Source organism: Pseudophryne corroboree, chromosome 4 (assembly GCF_028390025.1).
Source record: "Pseudophryne corroboree isolate aPseCor3 chromosome 4, aPseCor3.hap2, whole genome shotgun sequence".
In the NCBI taxonomy this organism is placed as follows: Eukaryota; Metazoa; Chordata; class Amphibia; order Anura; family Myobatrachidae; genus Pseudophryne; species Pseudophryne corroboree.
In genome coordinates this window covers 179,985,867-180,010,090 of record NC_086447.1, presented here as the reverse complement: position 1 = coordinate 180,010,090, position 24,224 = coordinate 179,985,867, and the positions used below count along the sequence as shown (strand labels likewise).

General features: G+C 44.9%; 1 protein-coding gene across 1 annotated transcript in view; it reads left to right on the top strand.

The window, feature by feature from the left end:
- Positions 1–24,224, top strand: part of DNER (delta/notch like EGF repeat containing) — a 493,185-nt gene that overhangs the window by 384,400 nt on the left and 84,561 nt on the right. Inside the window, exon 9 of the mRNA XM_063915606.1 lies at positions 16,905–17,027. Within this exon, the coding sequence (XP_063771676.1) occupies positions 16,905–17,027 (123 nt within the window). The remainder of the gene's footprint in view (positions 1–16,904; positions 17,028–24,224) is intronic.

Genomic DNA, 24,224 nt, shown 5'->3' with positions numbered 1-24,224 from the left:
TCCAGAGGGGGCCGCACCAATGACCTATACAGGAGCATTATCACTTCTTTTTTCCTACTACTGATTCCTCTCCCTATGCAACCAAGCATCTGACTTGCCTCTCTCATTGCTTTGTTGCATTGCTTTCCTGCCTTCAAGTCACTTGAAATAGTGACTCCTAAATCCCTTTCCTCCTCAGTAGTTTCCATTATAGTACCCTTGATACTATATTTAGCCTTTGGGTTTTTGAGACCCAAGTGCATGATTTTGTATTTTTTAGCATTAAACTGTAGTTGCCACATTCTTGACCATTTCTCAAGCCTACCTAGGTCATCAATCATTTGTTTTACCCCTCCCGGTGTGTCTACCCTGTTGCATATCTTTGTATCATCTGCAAAAAGGCATACCTTCCCTTCAATACCATCTGCAATGTCACCAACAAAGATATTAAAGAGAACTGGACCAAGTACAGATCCCTGGGGTACTCCACAGGTAACATTTCCCTCCATAGATTGCTTCTCCATTAACTACAACTGTCTGTTTCCTATCCTGCAACCAGGTTCTTATCCATTTAACTGTTTTATAATCCACCCCCACGCTTTCAAGTTTATTTAGCAGTCTGCGATGTGGGACAGTGTCAAATGCCTTACTAAAGTCTAGATATGCTACATCTACAGCTCCCCCATGATCTATTATTTTCGTCACAGAGTCAAAAAAGTCAATAAGATTTGTTTGGCATTATCTCCCACCAGTAAATCCATGCTGTTTTGGATCCTGTAAGTGGTTTGATTTAAGATATTCCACAACTCTTTCTTTTAATAGTTTTTCCATTACTTTCCCCACTACTGATGTAAGGCTTACTGGTCTGTAGTTACTTGCTTCTTCCTTGCTTCCACTTTTGTGCAGTGGAACTACATTTGCTCTTTTCCAGTCCTCTGGAATAGCACCTGTATTTAGTGACTGGTTAAATAATTCTGTTAAAGGTGTAACCAGCACATCTTTTAGCGAGTATCCTTGGGTGTATCCCATCTGGTCCCATTGATTTATCCACTTTTAGTTGTTAAAATTCTGTGAGGACCTTCTCCTCTGTAAAAGTACTTTCATCTACCTTATTTTTATGAATGTCCTTGCAACTTAACTGTGGCCCCATCCCTTCTTCTGTAGTAAATACTGAGCAAAAATAATTATTTAGGTGATCTGATATTGCCTTGTCACCCTCCACCAAATGCTCACTCTCTGTCTTAAGTCTTATTATTCCTCCATTTGATTTTCTCCTTTCACTTATATACTTAAAAAAAGTTTTGCCCCCTTTATCTACTGACTGGGCCATTTTCTGCTCAGCTTTTGCCTTTGCACGTCTGATCACTTTCTTAGCATCCTTCCGTCTGTCAAGATACACCTCTTTGTCGTTATTATTTTGAGTCTGTTTGTATTTCCTAAAAGCCATCTTTTTTGCTTTCACACTAGTTGATACTTCTTTTGTGAACCACACTGGCTTCCTTTTCCTGGTGCTTTTCCTAACCCTTTTGATACAAAGGTCTGTTGCACTTAGTATTGCACTTTTCAGTTTTTCCCACCTCTCCTGCACTCCTTCCAAGTTCCTCCAGTCCGCCAATGAATCACTTAAACATCTCCCCATTTTTTGCAAAGTCAGCATTTCTAAAATCCAACAACTTTGTTTTTATGTGACAGGAGTTGGATCCTGTCTTTATACTAAACCATACTGCTTGATGATCACTGGATCCCAGGTGCTCACCCACATATTCAATCTTCAACATTGCAGCTAAATTAGTCTGTGTGGGAGCTCAGATTGTTATTATTCACTTCTCTGCTATCTAGCTGAATCACCTGATATAACTGGTGTAGTCATATAGTGATTGTATGGTAGCTACCATGCTGTTCAATCAAACAGAAACTGGTTATTCCATATTTTACAAGTGCAGGTAACTTATTCTTAATGGAATAGATCTTACTGTGGTTATTAGCCATCATACAGTAACACATTTAGTTGATACTGAAGTGCACTCCAGTATAATTACAGCTGCTGGGATTCCGTCAGATGGGATGCCACCGTCGGTATACTGACAGCCGACATCCCGTCTGCCGGTAAAACGTATGTTTCCCAGTCTAACATCCGCCTGCTACAATCATGGCTTTGTGAGGGTGGCACACACTGGTGATATATCAATATGCTATAAAACTCTATTTTAAGGATTACCTTGTATAGGAGATGCCTGCTACAATCAGTGGGGCACTGATATATAATCAATACAGTGGGGTGTAATAATAAATATTATAAGAGATGGGGGACCTGCTAGGCTGCTTCAATCAGTAAAGGGGGAGAGGCTGCGGCATATGTGTGCGCTATATAAATAACTGGTAATAATAATAAATACACTAGTACAACTACCATCCACCTGCTATAATGGTAGGGGGGCGGAATAGGGAGCAAACACTGACTGGGGGTGGCATAATGAGCAGGGACCTGTCTGCTATAATTGTTGGGGGGTAAGGGGGGGTAGGCGTCTGCTATAATTGTTGGTGGGGCGCACTGAGGATTGTTTGAGGAAGGGGTCCCAGATCTGCATCTTGCTTCGGGATCCATGAGGTTTACTCCGCTTCTGTACCTCTCACTGTCATTATATGAGCCCCAGTATGCATACCCTACAACATTTTGCACAGAAAAATCGGTACAAATTAGGAAAGGGGGCGTGGCCATGGTTAAACTGGGTGTGGCCATGCCCCTTTTCCTATACTTTCAATGGAAGTTTGGAGAGCCAAAAATGAGTACAGACCATAATAAAAGGTACAGTACCTGCTAAAAAGGTACAGCTGGAGGGTATGCAGTATAATCATAAGAATACATTCCCATTCCCAGTGACGAATACATCCACGAGATTACTGGCAGTGCTGGGCAACCAGTGGTGACTGTATGTGAGTATAGCACCCGGGGCACACGCTGCCAGGGCAGGTGCGGGGTGTATAATGCAGGCACAGTCTTCTCCATCTGATTGCACTGTGACAGACGTGACACGGTGACGGCTCTGAGATAGTTAATAATTTTCTATGGTAACAGCGCACGTGACTGGACTGGGATGAGCCGAGAGGCGCACCAGACTTCCCGTGCGGTTCTGCCCAGGGGACGGGACATATGTTTGGACACCCACCCACTTGCTGGCAATGCCACTACAATGGAGGGGAGTTATGGGGAGGAGAGAGGAATGTGGGATAACTGGGCGGAGTCTTTCGGGGTAACGTGCAGAGTGAGGGGGCAAGGATACTAGGGATAACGGGGAGGGAGCATCCACTGTACCACCAGGCCAGGGGCACGCACTTTGCAGTCGGGGGGGGGGGGGGGGGGGGGATATGGCAGCCGGCGAGCAAGAGAATGGAAGGACAGGAGGACGATGTTGGGCACAGGAGGCAGTGGAAGGAAAGGAGGATGACTGCTGGGTATTAGGGGGTATTGGAAGTCAGGGAGGATGACTGCTGGGCAGAGGGGCAATGAAAGGGAGGTAGAGTGACTGCCTGGCACAGGGTGCAATAACTGGAGAGAGGATAATGGCAGGGCACAAGCAATAAAAGGGAGGGAGGAGGATGATGGCTTGGCACAGGTGGCAACAAATTCCAATTGTAAAGCACAACTGTAAATAAATAAGTAGGGATGGAGGATGAGTGCTGGGCACATAGGGCAAAGGAAGGAGGTGAAATTGACTTACAGATACAGGGAAATTGAAGGAAGGGGGATTGACTTGTGGCCCAAAAGGGCAACAGAAGGAGGGGGGGGGGGAGTGTGACTGCTGGGCAGCGGGTTCAAAGGATGAAAGAGATTGTCTGCTACAAAGAAGTGCTGCAGCAGAAAGTACTCGGGCAGAGGGGAGGGAGTCCTGCCCTTTCAGAGAAATACTTGGATAACTCAGACTCAGACATTTACTGTTCTTTCAACAATATGGAAGTAATACTGTCTTTACTGCACTCTTCACCTGTGTGTTAGATCTCCTGTGCTGTATGGAAGCATGCTTCCATTCTACAATGACTGGAGAGAACTCACGCTTTCCTGATTTGTCAGCGTAGATTGGATCTTGGTGATCCAGTGTCGGGATTTCACTGTCAGTCATGGGACCGCCAGCATCCCAACAGCCAGAAGGATAACCGCATCCCATTGGATCTAGTAGAAGCCGTTCTATTAAGTCCATTTTACACTGACTCTAACCGCTGGCACCCATTTTCAGAAATAATAGGAGTTCCTTGCGGTATATCACTGTGCTGGCATGAGAAAGCCTATTGCTTCCGAGAAAACGTGCACATAAGTAATATAAAAATAATGAAGTAATTCCTGAGAGAGCAGATACAGTTCAGCATTGGTTTGGTCATTGGAGAAAAGAGAAAGTTGGATAGGGTCAGATAGTAAAGTAGCCTGTATATTGGCATTCATTTCGAGTTGTTCGCTCGCTAGCTGCTTTTAGCAGCAGTGCACACGATAAGCCGCCGCCCTGTGGAAGTGTATGTTAGCTTAGCAGAAGTGCGAACGAAAGCTTCGCAGAACTGCTCCAAAATATTTTCATGCAGTTTCTGAGTAGCTGCAGACCTACTCCTACCTTGCGATCACTTCAGTCTATTTAGTTCCTGTTTTGACGTCACAAACATGCCCTGCGTTCAGGCAACCACTCCCCCGTTTCCCCAGGCACGCCTGCATTTTTTAGCACACTCCCGGAAAACGGTCAGTTACCTCCCAGAAACGCCCCTTTCCTGTCAATCACTCACCGATCAGCAGTGCGACTGAAAAGCGTCGCTAGACCTTGTGTGAAACTGCATTGGCTTTTGTGAACTTTGGGTGTGCGCAGTGCGCACCATACGCATGCGCAGAAGTGCCGATTTTTCACCTGATCACCGCGCTGCGGACAACAGCAGCTAGCGATCAACTCGGAATGACCCCCTTTGTGCAGGGTTTCTTTTATGACTCCTGATTAGTAATTTATTTTTTTCTTTTTGGAATTCAGTAAAAGCTTTGCATGGCTGACTTATTGCTTTCCGCAGTTACCTAGTTACCGTACTTTTGAAGAACCGGTCCGTTTTCATATTCAAATATCAATCTTTGTAAAATAGTAAAAAATACCTGTGCATTGAACAGAGGTAAAAATAAGATTTGAAACCTACCGGTAAATCTTTTTCTCCTAGTCCGTAGAGGATGCTGGGTACTCCGTAAGGACCATGGGGTATAGACGGGCTCCGCAGGAGACATGGGCACCTATAAAGAACTTTTAGTATGGGTGTGCACTGGCTCCTCCCTCTATGCCCCTCCTCCAGACCTCAGTTAGAGAACTGTGCCCAGAGGAGATGGACAACACGAGGAAAGTATTTTGTTAATCTAAGGGCAACATTCATACCAGCCCACACCAATCATACCATATAACCTGGAATAACCAAAACCAGTTAAAAGTATGAACAAAACAACAGCATCGGTCCAAGACCGATTCCAACTGTAACATAACCCTTATGTAAGCTATAACTATATACAAGTCTTGCAGATTTTCCGCACTGGGACGGGCGCCCAGCATCCTCTACGGACTAGAAGAAAAAGATTTACCGGTAGGTTTAAAATCTTATTTTCTCTTACGTCCTAGAGGATGCTGGGGACTCCGTAAGGACCATGGGGTTTATACCAAAGCTCCCAATCAGGCGGGAGAGTGCGAATGACTCTGCAGCACTGACTGAGCAAATGCTAGGTCCTCATCAGCCAGGGTATCAAACTTGTAGAATTTAGCAAAAGTGTTTGAACCCGACCAAGTCGCCGCTCGGCAAAGCTGTAATGCCGAGACGCCTCGGGCAGCCGCCCAAGAAGAGCCCACCTTCCTAGTGAAATGGGCCTTTACTGAATGTGGTAACGGCAATCCAGCCATAACATAAGCCTGCTGAATCGTGATACAGATCCAGCGAGCAATAGTCTGCTTCGAAGCAGGCGCGCCAATCTTGTTGGCTGCATACAGGACAAACAGAGCCTCTGTTTTCCTAATTTTAACCGTCCTGGCTACATAAATCTTTAAGGCCCTGACTACATCCAGGGACATGGAATCCTCCAAGTCACTCGTAGCCACAGGCACCACGATAGGTTGGTTCATATGAAATGAAGACACCACTTTAGGTAAAAATTGAGGACGAGTCCTCAATTCTGCTCTATCCACATGAAAAATCAAGTAGGGGCTCTTGTGAGACAATGCCGCCAATTCAGACACCCGCCTTGCCGAAGCTAAGGCCAATAACATGACCACCTTCCAGGTGAGAAATTTCAACTCAACCGTTTTAAAGGGTTCAAACCAGTGTGACTTAAGGAACTGTAACACCACGTTCAGGTCCCATGGCGCCACTGGGGCCACAAAAGGAGGCTGGATGTGTAGCACTCCCTTCACAAAAGTCTGGACTTCTGGAAGAGAAGCCAATTCCTTCTGAAAGAATATCGATAAGGCCGAAATCTGTACCTTAACAGAGTCTAACTTCAGGCCCATATCCACTCCTGTCTGTAGAAAGTGGAGAAAACGGCCCAGGTGGAAATCTTCCGTAGGAGCATTCTTGGCTTCACACCAAGATACATACTTTCTCCAGATACGGTGATAATGTTTCGCCGTCACCTCCTTCCTAGCCTTTATTAGAGTAGGTATGACCTCCTCCGGAATACCCTTCTCAGCTAGGATCCGACGTTCAACCGCCATGCCGTCAAACGTAACCGCGGTAAGTCTTGGAACGTGCAGGGTCCCTGCTGTAACAGGTCCTCCCTTAGTGGAAGAGGCCAAGGATCTTCTGCGAGCATCTCCTGAAGTTCTGAGTACCAGGCCCTTCGAGGTCAGTCTGGAATAATGAGTATTGTCTGTACTCTTTTCAGTCTTATGATCCTCAACACCTTTGTGATGAGAGGCAGAGGAGGAAACACATAGACTGACTGGAACACCCATGGCGTTACCAGAGCGTCTACTGCTATTGCCTGAGGGTCCCGGGACCTGGCACAGTACCTCCGAAGCTTTTTGTTGAGGCGTGAGGCCATCATGTCTATTTGAGGAACTCCCCAGAGACCGGTTATCTCTGCAAAGACTTCTTGATGAAGTTCCCACTCTCCTGGATGGAGATCGTGTTTGCTGAGGAAGTCTGCTTCCCAGTTGGAGGGACACAGTGTGTAGAGTCATGGGGGACACTGCATAAACAATGCTGGCCAGTGTCTGGGGGACATGCTGGAGGACTTTACACAAGTATGGGACACATTGGTATACAGTGAAAAATACATTGCTACAAGGATTATAAATACATTGGTGATAAAAAATAATGACAGTGACTTGCTAACTGCCTGAACTGTAATCTAGCTTGGCCAATATTAACAACACTAAGGAGCCTGAGGGGACTGGAGTGGACAGATACGGCAGCAGCACTGTGGTGGACGAACACTGGACAGATACGGCAGCAGCACTGGAGAGGATGGACACTGGACCGATACGTCAGCACCACTGAAGTGTATGGACACTGGACAGATACGGCAGCCGCACTGGAGTGGATGGACACTGGACAAATATGTCAGCCCCACTGAAGTGTATGGACACTGGACAGACACAGCAGCAGCACTGGAGTGGATGGACACTGGACAGATACGTCCGCCCCAGTGAAGTGTATGGGCACTGGACAGATAACGTTAGCAGCACTGGAGTGGATGGACACTGGCTGATAATTCAGCTTAGCTACTGAAGTGGAGTCAGCATAGACCAGTGGTCCTGTGTGAAGTTGCGCCAAATCACACCCACAGGGTCTCATATAGAATCCAAAACCCACGAGAATCTGACACCAGGATGATGGCGTTTTGCCGTGATTTGGATTCTGTGCAAGGCGGGAAAACCCGAGCTGCTGCCCAGATTCCCTTATATCCTGGAGGTTTGGGCTGGCTTGGTTCTCTGAGAACTGAGCCTGCTCATCTCTAGTTACTACATTGTATAATCTTTTTTATTTTTACTTTTACATTTGTATCTGATGCCTCATTGCATTTGATATTTATTACACCTCTATGCCTTTTATATCCATTGTAATTCACTTTAGCTTTGAAATAATAAAACAATATTTAAAAAAAAAAAACAGTCCACTTCCCCAATCTACACAATTCAGTGTTCTCAGAGATGATAAAATGTTTTATTGAAGCAGAAGTCAAGTTACCATGTTGTGACCACACTGTTATGTCCCCTCATCTAAGTATTGCTGGTATCTCTATTCTATATGTTCTATTAGCTAGTACCTAGTACCTAGTCCACCACAGAAAAAAGCACAGAAACACCAGAGACAGTACAGCAGAATAATGAAAGCGCCATATGTAATACACTCAGCATGGATGGATGTAAGGCAGGATATGCTTGAAACCGTATGAATGTGAGCACGCTGCAGAAATGGCATAGGTAATCACTGAATCTAGCAGCAGGTGAACTGATGCAGCGGAGAGTTAAAGCAGAGGATTGAAATAGGTAGGAATACGGGAATGCAGGATGAATACAGCAGGAACAGGAGTATATCTTGTATACTGCAGGAACATAGTAACACAGGAGTGTATCTTGTATACATCAGTAATGGAGTTTCAGGTAACAGAATTGTGATCAGGGACTATCCCAGAGGGAAGGCGTTGCTCTGACACTGACTATCAGGCATGAGTACGTTATATAGGCAGTGGTGAAAGTTCATTGGTGACTGGAGTCAGCTGACTGCAGGAGCACTGGGATGGCTTAGTGAATCACATGGAGGAATCCAAGATGGCCACAGTCATGAAGCTGGATGGTTTGTTTACAAACATGTCAGGAATGTTGCTGAATGTAATGGAGACTTGCAGACAACAGAAATATGACCGCTACAAAGACCCCGCTTCATGACAGCTGGAACAACTCTCAGCGACCTAAGGTGAATTCTAGATAATCACAAAGACGGACCTAAAGCTAATAGTCATTGGACCTAAAGCTAATAGCCTAGAGCACGTATTTGCATGCACATGCTTTGGAGAGACATATGGATCAACTGTGTGTATGAGTAATTTTTCCTGCATCAAATTGCATTTCATCAAAACGAATAAACTGAGCATTTGATACACCGAAGTGAAGAGCAGGAGTTTTCCAAGATTTCAAACCCCAGTATTTGGTTTTGATCATAGCAGCAGGAAACATTAAGATTTCTGTCAGATTTTTCCGTCAAACAGAATGAGCCCTGAGTTCTTTGGTCTCACCCGCAGGCACTCCGACCTTGAGTGACCTTTTGTTCTGAGCCGGCTTGTGAAAATGACAGATTTTTATATTATTTATGAGAAGGTAATCAGTTTTATATATAATAAGAGGGAAAACATCCTGAATATATGGCATCGCAATGCAGAAATAATTCATTGGAGTAGAGGATTTTGTGGAGAAAGTTAAAGTAACTAAATATTTGTAGTAAATAGTTTGAAGAGGTGGTATAAAGATTGGGGAGGATACATGATTTAAGAAAAGCCATTAAAGTCATGTCATAGGATATAATTTTTAATGGAAATTGCGTGGGAGCTGAGATATTATGAAATAATTAGGATTGCATGTAGGGCCTAATTCAGGTGACGCAAGTTGCCTGTATGTCACAAACTACAGATGTTCAGTACTTTACAAACACGCTGGAGCCATGTTGCACATGTGCAGTGTAGTTCCTGCATCTAAATACACTGCAGCTGCTTACTGTCATTGACTGACAATCTGCTGCCTTTGGAGGGGAGGGGGGATGGGGGGGGGGGGGGGGCGGCAGCAGGCCCCCAATTCCCTAGAAAGCAGGAATGATGTGCCTCAGTGAAGTGATAGGCTGTATTTTTGCAGTTTGATCATCATAAGCATAAAAGTGTTAGGTTGATTTTCATATATGTAAAAAGTAAAGAAGAAAGTCACGTATAATTATGTTCAGTATAGCCTGGACACTCTTTGCAGTGTATGCACATCCCAGATAAGTCTTGATTAAAGCACATACAGCTAGGCTAAAGCATTTTGATCCAGGGACTTGGGTAAAATGGAAACTCAAAGGTGTCAGTGGTATCTGAGTAGTACAGCCATGATACATCTGTAGAACGTCAGCACAAAATATTTTTACAATGAATTGTATTAATACATCATTGTGCAATTTACTAAAGGGTCAAAAAAATCAGATCCCTAAGGCCAGGTACACATCAGAATGATGTGTATCCCAGCCAACTGTATGACCGATGGTACATTATATAGCGTGCCACCCGTACACACTGCACGATGTGGTGGGCAATGGCCTAATATATTGTTACCCCCTCATGTAGCTGCATGCCGTCGTTCCTGGGTAGTCCCATTTGGCGCGTAGCACACCTGATTGGATGACCTAGGGAACGACCCGCGGGAGCACGCTATCGGCCGTACACACTATGCTATGTGTACGATATATCATTCCAATCCGCGTTGGATATATCATAATGTGTTCCAGGGGTAAGATGTCAACACATTTGCCTCAGCGCTATAATAATTATTGCAAATTCCCCCTGTTAGCATTCATTTCTTATCACCGTGTGTTGCAGCAGTAAGAAATTATTTCTGGGACTGTGGCTCAGATAAGATCCCATCCCAGGGAGTAGTGAATAGTGATGTGATAGCTGACGTTGTAACTTTATTGCTGGGTTCAGAGCCAAATTGTCTACATACGTGTTGCCAAGTTGGACAATAAGCCTGCTGCAACACAGTAGAGATGAATGGCAGGCTGGCGGCATATGTGATCACATTAAGCCACTGCCTGGTATCTGTGACCTCTCCTGGGCAGGACATTGGAAATTGGAAGTCAAAATTGTTTTTAATTGCTTATGTTGGCATTTGTGTAATAAACTGTGATACAAAATAGAAGTGACCAATTTAGTCATTTTCAAAAACTAAGCAAATAAATCAACATGGTTGCAACATAGAAAAAGTGTAATATCTAGGTATCATACAGTAATAGTATGTAGTTCCATGAAGGTTAGCAGTAAGGAGAATAGGAGACAGAGGAGTCTCAGGTGCAGTTTCGGATGATGTCATAGGTGGTGGTCACACAATACAGTGACAGTGAGCATTGATCAGTATATATTACATTGCATTTTATGTTAGCATGTGGCTGTTTAGCTCTGTGTACATGAATTGAATGTCCCTGGGATTATTGAGTATTTCCCCACAGTTCAGCTTTCCATTAACCCATGCCATCCCTGGCTATTGTGTTTGTGATCCCTTGTTAGCGCTTGGGTATAATAGGTTCCTCCATTAGCACCCATGCTGGGTCAGGGTCTTTGTGCTGGTTTGAACATTTGCTCATGAGAGGAATGCTAAGTAGCATGGATTAGCAGGGAACATTGACCACTTTCTAGGGGTGTAGAACCCCAATGATATCTTATACTGGAAACATGGATTTTATGTTAGTGGGTTCATATGAAAAGTTTGAATTGAGTGCCTTGTGCAAATTATTGTCATAGATTAGTGAATACAATGCCAACCAAGTGTGTGGTTACAATGATACTTTCATTAGCCTCCTGTAGCAATGTCATATTGAAAGGAAAAGGAATTGATCTTATACCACCTAGTGGACATATGCGATATATCCATATCCTTATAATCCTTACATACAGTACAGACACTTCATATTACTAAACAGGGCAAAGTGTGATATTATTCTTTGGAGCTTGTAATAAAGCTCAAGTCAGTTATCTCTTAACTGTGCCTGTTTTTCATCTGCTGTGTCTGTATGTAAGCAATTTTGTTTTGCAGGACAAAGATGTAGAAAATCAATAGTCATTAGTATAGGTCTCTGACTTAATTCAGTTAATGCATTTCAACCCTGTGCTGCAACATACTGCAGGGTATGTACCATGGGTGGTCATTCCGAGTTGTTCGCTCGGTAAATTTTTTCGCATCGCAGAGATTTTCCGCTTAGTGCGCATGCGCAATGTCCACACTGCGACTGCGCCAAGTAAATTTGCTATGCAGTTAGGTATTTTACTCACGTTTTTTTCTTCGTTCTGGTGATCGTAATGTGATTGACAGGAAGTGGGTGTTTCTGGGCGGAAACAGGCCGTTTTATGGGCGTGTGGGAAAAAACGCTACAGTTTTTGGGAAAAACGCGGGAGTGGCTGGAGAAACGGGGGAGTGTCTGGGCGAACGCTGGGTGTGTTTGTGACGTCAAACCAGGAACGACAAGCACTGAACTGATCGCACTGGAAGAGTAAGTCTCGAGCTACTCAGAAACTGCACGGAGATGTCTTATCGCAATATTGCAAATCTTTCGTTCGCAATTTTAAGAAGCTAAGATTCACTCCTAGTAGGCGGCGGCTTAGCGTGTGCAAAGCTGCTAAAAGCAGCTAGCGAGCGAACAACTCGGAATGAGGGCCCATGTGCCTGATTCATGTCTGTACTGTAAACTATATAGACAAAAGTAATTGGACACCCCCCTCCCTGGGAAACATAATGGCGTGCCCTTGTCGTGTTCTGAAAGGTATAAAATGGGTAGAGGGGCACTGATTAGATAATTTGCTAACAAAATGACTTGCCGGAAGGAGCTAACTGAGTTTCAAAAGAGGATCACTGTAGGCTGCGCAAGGACTAGCAGGCTCAGAGTCCAGGTTTTAACCCCATTGAAAACCTCTAGGACGAACTGGAGCAACAGGTGTGTTCTAGACCAACTCAACCTTCTTCAGTGTTGCAGTTGGTTGCTGTACTTAAGGTGGAATGGCAAAACATACCGCCTGCTGTTGTCTAGGACCTTGTGGACAGTTTGACAAGAAGAGTGTCTGCAGTAATCACTGCACATGGTGGACCTACAGAGTACTGACAAATCTTTTTCATCTATTTGCTGTCAGTGTCCAATTACTTTAGTCTACATGATGTAAGTAAAGCAAAAAAGCACACAATTGGGCAAAACCATGTTGCACTGCAGGTGGGGCCAGTGGCGTAACTAGAAATTTTTCTCCCCCAAGCCAAAAAATTATCCGGCGCCAATCCCCCCCCCCCCCACCTCATAATTGTCACTAGTAAAGGGATAAACTTGCGTGCGCGCCACAAAAAAGGGTGTGGCTTTATTGAAATGGGCGTGGCTTTGCATAAAGGGGTTGTGTCATTGCAGGAAAAGACTACCTTATACCCCAGTTTTGCAACCTGCACGCCCAGACGTTAGCCACCACAGGAAAGAAAAATAATCCTGATTCATGCCCCTTACATTATTTGTCATTTTTCCTCCTTATAGTAATGCCCAGTATACATTATGCCACATACTGCAAGGGCCCTTAGACATTATGCCACACACAATAATGCCCATGACACAATATGCCACACACCATAATGCCTCCGACACATTATGCCACACACCGTAATGCCTGTGACACATTATGACAGGAATCGCAATACCCGTTATACATTATCCTACACACTGCAATGCCCCTGATACATTATAGCACATACAATGTCTGTGACACAGAATGACACACACCGCAATGACCCTGAGACATTATACCACATACCACAATGCTCGTGATATAGTATACCACACACCGTAATGCCTGACACATTATGACACACACCGCAATGTCCGTGATACATTATGCCACACGCTGCAATGACTCTGAGACATTATACCACATACCACAATGCCCGTGATATAGTATACCACACACCATAATGCCTGTGATACATACCGCAATGCCCGTTATATCCTATGCCACACACCGCAATGCCGTTATACATTATGCCACACTGCAATGCCCCTGAGACATTATACCACATACCACAATGTCCGTGATATAGTATGCCACGCACAGCGCGCGCCTCTCCTGTGTCCCTCCTGCGTCTCCGGCATGTCTGTTAAATGAAGTGCTGGTTTGTGAGCCAATAAGAGCTCACGAATGGGCACTTCATTCAATAGACACGCAGGAGGGACACAGGAAAGACGCGAGCTGTGCTCTCCGTATCCCTCCTTACAGCAGCCGCTAGGGAAGGAGGGAGACAGCAGATTGACATGCGGACGGGGTGTGTTCAAACTAAAATCTAAATTTCTGTGTAAATTTAAATGGAAAAGCAACCAGTATTTCCCCTGTACAGAAAAAAAAAATATATAAATGTAGTTGCTCTCCTTGCATGGCAACATGGTTTGTTCTAGACTCAAAATAACTTTTTTCTTTACTTGCAAGTATGAAGCAGGCCAAGTGTACTTAGGGTCTTCACTTGCATTCCCAGAGAACGTATTTACACTTGTTACATTTGTGAAAGCAAAGGGCAAAGCAAATGCTTGTTTAGAAGCATATGTGGGATCTTTTTGGTTAGATTTAGAGTCTTTGCCCCAAAGAGAATTCAACAGGTTTTTGTGTAATGTCCTTATGTACACACCCTTAGTGTAGAACTGAAGCTCCCTGACACCAGAGGCGAGTTCCTAATCAGCAGAATGGTCATTGCAGCAAGGGTCCAGCAATAGATCCTGCTTGACTTCAACCCTAGTATGTGCCTATGCAGGGTGGCGGGGTAGCGTCCTCTGAATGGTCCTGCCCACCCTCTCAGTATTTGGGGCGCTGGGTAATACTGACCATGGTAGAGCACTCAGGGGGATTGGATGGCAGAGGAATTGGGGACGGGGTCCACGGCAGCACAGAGCGCATGCCTGCCATCTTACTGTGCTGTATTTGGGTACATTCTATTTTAATGGGTTGGCACATACCATCTATATAATAATTCCTCTAAATTGGGAAAATAGACATTACCCTAATGGTGGTCATTCCGAGTTGTTCGCTCTGTAAATTTTTTCGCATCGCAGCGATTTTCCGCTTAGTGCGCATGCGCAATGTCCGCAGTGCGACTGCGCCAAGTAAATTTGCTATGCAGTTAGGTATTTTACTCACGGTTTTTTCTTCGTTCTGGTGATCGTAATGTGATTGACAGGAAGTGGGTGTTTCTGGGCGGAAACAGGCCGTTTTATGGGCGTGTGGGTAAAAACGCAACCGTTTCTGGGAAAAACGCGGGAGTGGCTGGAGAAACGGAGGAGTGTCTGGGCGAACGCTGGGTGTGTTTGTGACGTCAAACCAGGAACGACAAGCACTGAACTGATCGCAGATGCCGAGTAAGTCTCGAGCTACTCAGAAACTGCACAGACATGTCTTTTCGCAATATTGCGAATCTTTCGTTCGCAATTTTAAGAAGCTAAGATTCACTCCCAGTAGGCGGCGGCTTAGCGTGTGTAAAGCTGCTAAAAGCAGCTTGCGAGCGAACAACTCGGAATGAGGGCCCATGTCCGTTCACCTGTCTCTCAATAAAACTTCCAGTATTGGGATCAGTGTGTATTTGTTTATCTCACTGTTATATATTAATATTGTTGGTAATAACGGTAATGACGGTAGTGATTGATAGTATTGTGTTTGTATTCATTGGACTGAACATCTTTCCTGTGGCTAAAAGGACAACTACATTTTGGTGTTATTCTTAAAGTGTGCTTTTATTCACCTTCTGATATTTATATAATGAAAGATGAGGATAGAACTGAAATGATGGTGTAACTGTGTAAGCCAGTGGTTCCCATACAGTGATCCGTGTACCGGAACAACTAATACTGTAGGTATTCAAAAAGTTGGAGCTTGATATAAATCAGTTTTTGAGTCATTCTTAGCTTTACAAGGATGAGCTCTACAAAGTATATAATTATACATGGTCGAGTCACATTATTATGACCACCAGCTGATAGCCAGAGTAGTACCCGATGTGTGCAGCACGGACAGCAGCTGTATTGGCTGATCTGTCATTTTAGACATAAGTCTGGTAAGCCCCCTGGTTCATTCTGACTGTGACCTGCTCCACTGTAGTCAATGTTCACCTCTCACATCAATGACACGTGGTGCTCCTCAGTTTCCTCATCAGTTATTCGCAATGGTGCCATTTGTCCAGTCACGATACACCTTCACCACAGCAGCACACAAACAGTTCACAGTCTGCGCCTTTTCAGAATACCGCATCCTTGGCCTGAAAGCCGATAATCATCTCTTTTTGCAGCTTGGATAAATTGCCCCTTTTACCCATGTCAGCAATGAGTGATAAGTGTGCAGATGGCCTATCGCACACCTTATATACCCACCAAGCCAGCGTACAACTCGTGACGTACTTCACGGGCTACGCGCTGCTGACGTCAAATGTAGAAGGTGGTCATAATAATGTGACTCGACCGTGTGTAGAACAGGACAGTGTTCTGCATCTCTGTACAGAGGTCATAATCATAAACGGGAGCTCTGCAAAATAAAATGATGTTGTGGACAGGGGATCCGGTCTGAAGATCGACAGTGTCTAGGTCGACAATGTTTAGGTCGACTAATATAGGTCGACAGTCACTAGGTCAACATGGATGGAAGGTCGACAGGGTTTCTAGGTCGACATGTGCTAGGTCGACAGGTCTAAAGGTCGACATGAGTTTTTCAAATTTTTTTTTTTTTTGCATTTTTCATACTTAACGATCCACGTGGAAGTGTGCCGAGCTAAGCGGTAACGGAGCGAAGGCACCATGCCCGAAGCATGGCGAGCGAACGTGGTGCACTAATTTGGGGTCCCGGTCACTCTATGAAGAAAACGACACAAAAAATAAATAAAAAATCCTCATGTCGACCTAGAAACCCTGTCGACCTTCCATCCATGTCGACCTAGGGACTGTCGACCTATAGTGGTCGACCTAAACATTGTCGACCTAGACACTGTCGATTTGATGAACCACACCCGTGGACAGAGCAGACTTACTGGATTCTACACTCTATGCCAATACAATACATTTTATTACATTTCTGTATTCAAACTGAATTTTTTTTTTATAATTTTCAATGGTCCTAAAATGTTTGTTAACTATTCAAAGTGTTCTGGCTTCCTATGTGCCTTAACTTACACAGATTGCATCTGATTTCTTTAACACAGGTTACCACGGACTGTACTGTGAGGAGGAATACAATGAGTGCTTGTCGGCCCCATGTCAGAATGGAGCTTCCTGTAGAGATCTGGTTAATGAGTACCAGTGCATGTGTCCATCGGAATATGAAGGTAATGTGTCCTTAGTGCAAGCAGTGCTGGCACGTCATAGCTTTCACCAGCATCGCTCTGTTTTCACCAAACGTCAGACTCCGCTTAGTCATTTAAAACAAACGCTTTTCACCTGACATAATGCAGAGTTACATATTTAAGAATAGTGAGGAAATTAAGCTTATAGCAAATTTAGTCAACAACCTGAAAGACTCCTTCACAGCGAGGGCCACCTTAAAAGAGGTAATAGGGAGGGGAGAGTGCAGAAAAAGAACGGAGGATGGAGAACAGTGTCCGGTACAAATACAGGTCTCCAGTAGCCATAGTAACTAGCCGAGGACAGCATTGAAAACATTTTGAGAGATGAGTAGAGGAATGACTACTCACAGTATTAATTAATGTATTCATTATAACTATCAGTGTACCAGGTAAAGTGAGGGGGTGAGTGGGATGGAGGGGGGCAACCTAGGGAGATTAGTATAACAGAGAGGAGAAAGGGAGAGATTAAGAAAAGAGTATGAGTCGGTAAAGAGGAGCCTCAAGACTAAGGGGGACATTTACTAAGCAGTGATAAGAGCGGAGAAGTGAGCCAGTGGAGAAGTTGCCCATGGCAACCAATTAGCACTGAAGTAACATCTATAATTTGCATACTATAAAATGATACAGAGCTGCTGATTGGTTGATGGGGCAATTTCTCCACTGGCTCACTTCTCCGCTCTTATCACTGCTTAGTAAATGTACCCCAAAGTATAGTAATATGGATAAGGGAGAGGACTTGCTGTGTCTCAGAATGGTCAATCTATGTAGACCCCACACCTTGGAATATGTGAGGGCGATTGTGAAGGATCCTGTAACTATGTTCCAGTTTGCATACCACCCATACTTTTTACGGACTGGGGTGATTCAGGATTTTTCCAGTAGAAGGCGATCAGCCACTGAACAACAGAAAATATGGTCAATAAGCTTCCAGGTGCATTTAGGGGACCATGCAGGGGCTGTGGAAGGAGGTAAATGGGGAAGTGGAAGGGAAGGGATATTGAGTGATAGTTCTAATAAGAACTCAGAATTCATGTCAGAAAGTCGTTATACTGTTTTAAATATGGAACCATTGCTCTACATCCCAGGTCTCGCCAAAGTCTTCCAGTGAACCAGGGTGGTCATTCCGAGTTGTTCGCTCTGTATTTTTTTCTCGCAACGGAGCGATTAGTCGCTAATGCGCATGCGCAATGTCCGCACTGCGACTGCGCCAAGTAAATTTGCTATGCAGTTAGGAATTTTACTCACGGCATTACGAGGTTTTTTCTTCGTTCTGGTGATCGTAATGTGATTGACAGGAAGTGGGTGTTTCTGGGCGGAAACAGGCCGTTTTATGGGTGTGTGCGAAAAAACGCTACCGTTTCTGGGAAAACGCGGGAGTGGCTGGAGAAACGGAGGAATGTCTGGCCGACGCTGGGTGTGTTTGTGACATCAAACCAGGAACGACAAGCACTGAACTGATCGCAGATGCCGAGTAAGTGTGGAGCTACTCAGAAACTGCTAAGAAGTGTCTATTCGCAATTCTGCTAATCTTTCGTTCGCAATTTTGATAAGCTAAGATTCACTCCCAGTAGGCGGCGGCTTAGCGCGTGCAAAGCTGCTAAAAGCAGCTTGCGAGCGAACAACTCGGAATGAGGGCCCATGTTGGGTGCCTTGACAAGTTAATGGTACATAAGGAACACAGAGCAGATATAAGACCCTTGGTGAATCAAATGCAGAATACCTAAATGGGGTGTGGGGCTGCATGCTGTAAAGATGTTTCATTTTTAAATATTGATAGAATGCACAGTTGGGTAGGTTAAAATGTTTAAGCAATACCAAGAATTTTTTTTCTATATTGACTAGTACTAGCTACATTGTGTGATGGTTGTAACTGGCTGGAGACACAATTCAAACTGTCAAGATGCAGGATAGATTTAGAGTTTACACTTACATCTTGGACCATCCACATCATTATTTATTTTATACAATATACAGATGGAGCCACGCTAGTCGTGGCTCCGTCTGTGACTAGGCTAGACAATGTTGAAAGTGAAGACTAATTTGTTGGCTAATGTGCAAAGCTTATTTGTACTTTATTGGCTAGTGCAGGCCTGGCCAACCTGTGGCTCTCCAGCTGTTGTAAAACTACAAGTCCCATCATGCCTTGCCACAGGTTTGCTATTAGGGAATGCTAAAACTGTAGCAGAGCATGCTGGGATTTGTAGTTTCACAACATCTGGAGAGCCACAGGTTGGCCAGGCCTGGACTAGTGTATAAAATTGACCCTATATCTATAGGCAGTGGCATAGCGATTGAAGTCAGAGTTACAGGCGGTCAGAAGGTGCCACGTTCTGTCACTACTTGTTAGGCAGCCCTACAGTGCCCAACCTGTCCCTGGACGGGGCTGCCCGGCTACCGTGGCTCTGCAGAAGTGCATAGTGGCTCCAGAGTCCCACTTCTCAGTGCCAAGGACAGGGGCTCAGGAGACATTTGCACAGAGCTGTATGTGTAAGCAGAACACAGTCACAGAGGTCCATAAGGAATCAAGATAAAAGCTGGAAAATGGGAAGTGAGCATGCCGGGGGTGGGGCACTGTGGGTCATATTTGGTGAGGGAGGCACTGTGGTATATATTGGGACGGGACGGTGTGTCAATAAATGGGGGACACTGGTATATATTTGGGGAGAAGCTGTGTGGCATATTGGGTGCATTTCGGGTGGGAACGATGTGGCATATTTGGGGGAAACTGTGGTTGGATCGGGTCTCCCTACAAAGGCTTGTAATAGAGATTGTTGGCTCTTTAGTTATGAGATGTACACTGCCACTGTTTTTTTCTTCCCTTCAATGTGCCACACCTCTGTCTACTCTGTCTATGAGCTAGTTTATAAAATTAGGCCTCTAATCTGGAGGGTTTTGTATTGAAAAAATCTGCAATCTGGTAGTATACAAATAAGACATTCAGCGCAGCTGCTAGTATATAAATCAGATGTTCCATATGATCACTGCTATATAAAGCAAGACCTGCAATTTGTTGGCTAGTATATAAAACCACGCCCATCCAGTCTGGTGGCTGACCTACAGTAAAATCGTGCTTTACCCCATCATGAGCTATTCACATAATTGTCTGTTACTTATTATAGTGTGAGACAAGATGCTACCTGTGCAGTGAGCGCTGACTGGATGTGATTGGACTCCATTGTTTTTTTACTTGCGATTCTAAAGGCCAGTACTCACTGGCCGATGTGGGAGAGATGTGTGCTGAGCGAACCGCTCAGCACACATCTCTCCCGCCACTCAGCACAGAGCGATGTGTGCTGAGTAGAGATGGCTACTGACTCTGTCTCAACACAGTGACTTGAATCATCAGGAAGTACTATGAATGATTCGAGTCACTCACTGTTTAGTGAGTTGAGACAGCTGCAGCAGTAGTCTCTCTCAGCCAGAGGGAGGAAACTCAGTGTGTCGTTGTGATTGGCCAGCGGCAATACCAGGTGACACCCAGTGGAAGGGGGGAGAGAGCAGTCATGACTCACCTCACCAGTCAGTGAGTGCTGTGCTGCTGTGCCTGAGTCATTCATCCTGATTCCTGAATCTGCCTGTGAGTTGAGACAGTTGTACACTGTGTAGACTCAGTGACTCAGTGGATGGATCTGATTCATGCAGCATTAGCCTGCAGGAGGTGAAGCCCCTGTGGTACAGGGCTCTCAGCTCAGTGCTCACTGTTCCTGCTCAATGTGGTTGTGACTGAATGCTACGTGTTTCATGGCTGTTAAGCTTTCTCTCCTCAGCCAGAAGCATACCCTCCAACATTTTACATATCAAAAATCGGTACAAATTAGGACAGGGGGCGTGGTCACGGGTAAATGGAGCGTGGCCACTCCATTTTCCTATACTTTCAATAGAAGTCTAGAGAGCCAAAAATCGGTACAGACCATAAAAAAAAGGTACTGTACCTGCTAAAAAGGTCCAGTTGGAGGGTATGCAGAAGTAATGTGCATATTCAGTAACTAGTATGCAATAATTGGTTATTAATAATATATATGCATAACACTGAATCTATGTTAATATATTATTAACAATCAGTGCATAAGCAGCTGCCTCCCCCAGATGCACTGCACAATCACTGCAGCTAAATAACTAGCTGATCCATCTCCCAGAGGACTGAGTCACTCCCTGACTCCCTCCATGAGTCACCAGCTCTGGTCTGCCAGCACTGAGTTTCTGGCAACTCACTGAATCATGTGTAGTCTCTGCAATACATTCCAATACAAATGAGTCATGACTCATGTGCCGGGACACTGACTCGTGACACTCCACTGAACTAAGTCATCTGTCTCAACTCAGTTCAGTGAATCACTTTGCCCATGACTAGCTGCTGAGCGTGCGGGGGTAGAATGGGGGGCGGGCGCTCATTTCACCCAGCGGGTGAAATGAGCGACCCGCTAGATTGGCCTGCACGGCTGGCCAATCTAGCACCAGCGATAGCGATGCACGGGGCTGCACATCGCTATCACTGTAGGGGGTACACACGGAGCGATCAGTCTTAAAATCTAAGCAATCTAGTCAGATTGCTTAGATTTTAAGCAGCGATCGCTCCGTGAGTACCAACCTTAATAGTATGAACAACCCAAAGTGTCCCCACAGCTGTCTGCCAGATGCTAAACTCTAACTCAACTAGTTTAGACATTTGAATATTAATTACTAAGCCACCTAACATTTTGAACTAATGGGAGAAGTCACACTGCATTAACTGCAGTACTTTTCTCCATACAGTTATCAATACATGAGACATGAAGGATAAAGAGTGGAGAATTTGCCATGGCAGCCAATCAGCTTTGAGGTACATTCTAGAAAATATGTGGTTGCTATGGGCAACATCTCCACTGGTCCACTTCTCCACTCTTTTCACTACTTTATACATGAACCCCTTACTTGGGGTTGGACTAATACAAGGATTAAACAAAAAGATTGGCGTAGGTTTCTAGTTAGAGATTAGTTGTTAGGACTGTGTAAGGGTTAGTACCAGAATTATTGGTAGGTAAGCATATTTATTGTACATGAAGCAGCAAGCAGCTAGAGACAAATTCTAATATTATATGCTGGATTTGGCTCAAATAACTGCATTGCCAAGAAACTCGCCTCATACAGTGAATGGTTGAAAGTGTTTTGTGAATGTCTGTAGCTTAACAGGAAGAGAGCCAGCCATATATATGTGGGGAGGCAGGAATGTAAGGAATTTGTATTTCTTGAAGGCAAATGTACTTATTAATATAAAATAACTCCGAAAACACCATGCCTGCTTTGCATTTGTTGGCACTGCCTGCATATACTTTGAGAGTGTTAAATTCATATCTGAAGTGTTTTATTGTAGAGATTAATGGGACTTCTGCCTGAGGTCCTGGGCACTCAGAGTTGGGCATATTTGCCTACTTTTGAAAACTAGTTTCAGGGAGATTCAAGGTGGCAGCAGAATGGCGTGCTGTTGCAGCGCGTGTCATGCTCCGCCCCAAAGGGTGTGTCTAGCTCCGCCTATGGGCGTGTTTATTGCTGCTCAGGGTTATGTCCTGGTGAAAGCTGTAGTACTAAAAGCAGCAATAAAGATGCGCTATATATTAATGTACCGTATACATTTGATAGAAGAGACAAATAGAAAATCTATATACGGTGGCGCAGCAATTGTGTGTTTGTATACATATATATAGGTATCTCCGAACCAACCGCACACACTATAGGTCCACTTTCGGAGTGCCTGTCACATAATGAGTTGCAATGTAGTCTAATAAGAGGCCGGCACCTCCAGTAAATGCAAAAGACTTTATGAAAGATTAAAAAACATGGTACAAAAGTACATATACAAAAAAGTATTACAGAGGCATGTCAGAGGGTATCAGATGTATACACATGGGGTACCTGACAGCCACCACGTAAGGTGACTGCAGAAGCAATAAGGTAAAGATAGCACGCCTCTGTAAGCTGGCAAGTCAACAGCCATTTCGGTGCTCGTATGGCGTCCATAAAAGAGGGCTAAATCTGGATCTTGGTCTTTAGGAGGAAGTTGTGAATCTTCTGCACATATAACTGGCTTAGATTTTTACTAGATCTTACAGGCTCAGAAGTTCTTTCAGAAGTTGAGTGTCTAGAAGTCTTTTTAGGGGACATGGCATGAACTACTCCGAGGTCATGGCTGGGCTCTCTCCTTTTGGGGACTTAACAGCATCTACCGCCCTCAGAGTCTTGACTGAAATTTCCTCTGCTGGGAACTCGACAGGATCAGATGCTCCACAAGGAGCTGCAGGAATTGAGACATGGACAGACATCCCTCTTGGGGCTACAGGACTTGACACTAAGTCAGATGCCCCTCCTGGAGCTACAGGACTTGACATTAAGTTAGATGCCTCATATGGAGCTATAAGACTTGACATGGAGAAAGACACCTCTTCTGAGGCTACAGGACTTGACAGTAAGACAGATGCTCCACATGGAGCTACAAGACTTGACACGAAGACAGGCGCCTCCTCTGAGGCTTTGGAGTCAGATGCCCCCTCAGGGACCGCAGAGTCAGATGACCTTTCCAGGGCCACATATTCAGAAGACCCTTCTGGAACTGACTCTTCAGTCACCATGTCAGATACTTCTCTGGAGGGCGGCACCTCAGACTCCCCTCCTGGGGTCGGCACCTTAGACGGCTCCTGGGGTCTGCACATCAGACACCGCTCCTGGACTCCCAACATCGGATTACCTTGATGAAACCGAAACATCGGATTCCCTTGATGAAACCAGAACATCTGATTCCCTTGATGAAACCAGAACATCGGATTCTCTTGATGAGACCAGAACATCGGATTCCCTTGATGAAACCAGAACATCGGATTCCCTTGATGGGATCGGATCATCGGACTCTCTCCCTGGGACCGGATCATCGGACTCTCTCCCTGGGACTGGATCATCTGACTCTCTCCCTGGGACCGGAATATCGGACTCTTTCCCTGGGACCAGATCATCGGACTCTCCCCCTGGGACCGGATCATCGGACTCTCTCCCTGGGACCGGATCATCGGACTCTCTCCCTGGGACCGGATCATCGGACTCTCTCCCTGGGACCGGATCATTGGCTTCCCCTGCTGGGGCCAAGTCATTGACCACAACATCGGATCCCTCAATTAGACTCAGGACATTGGTTTCCTCTACTGAGGTTGGCAA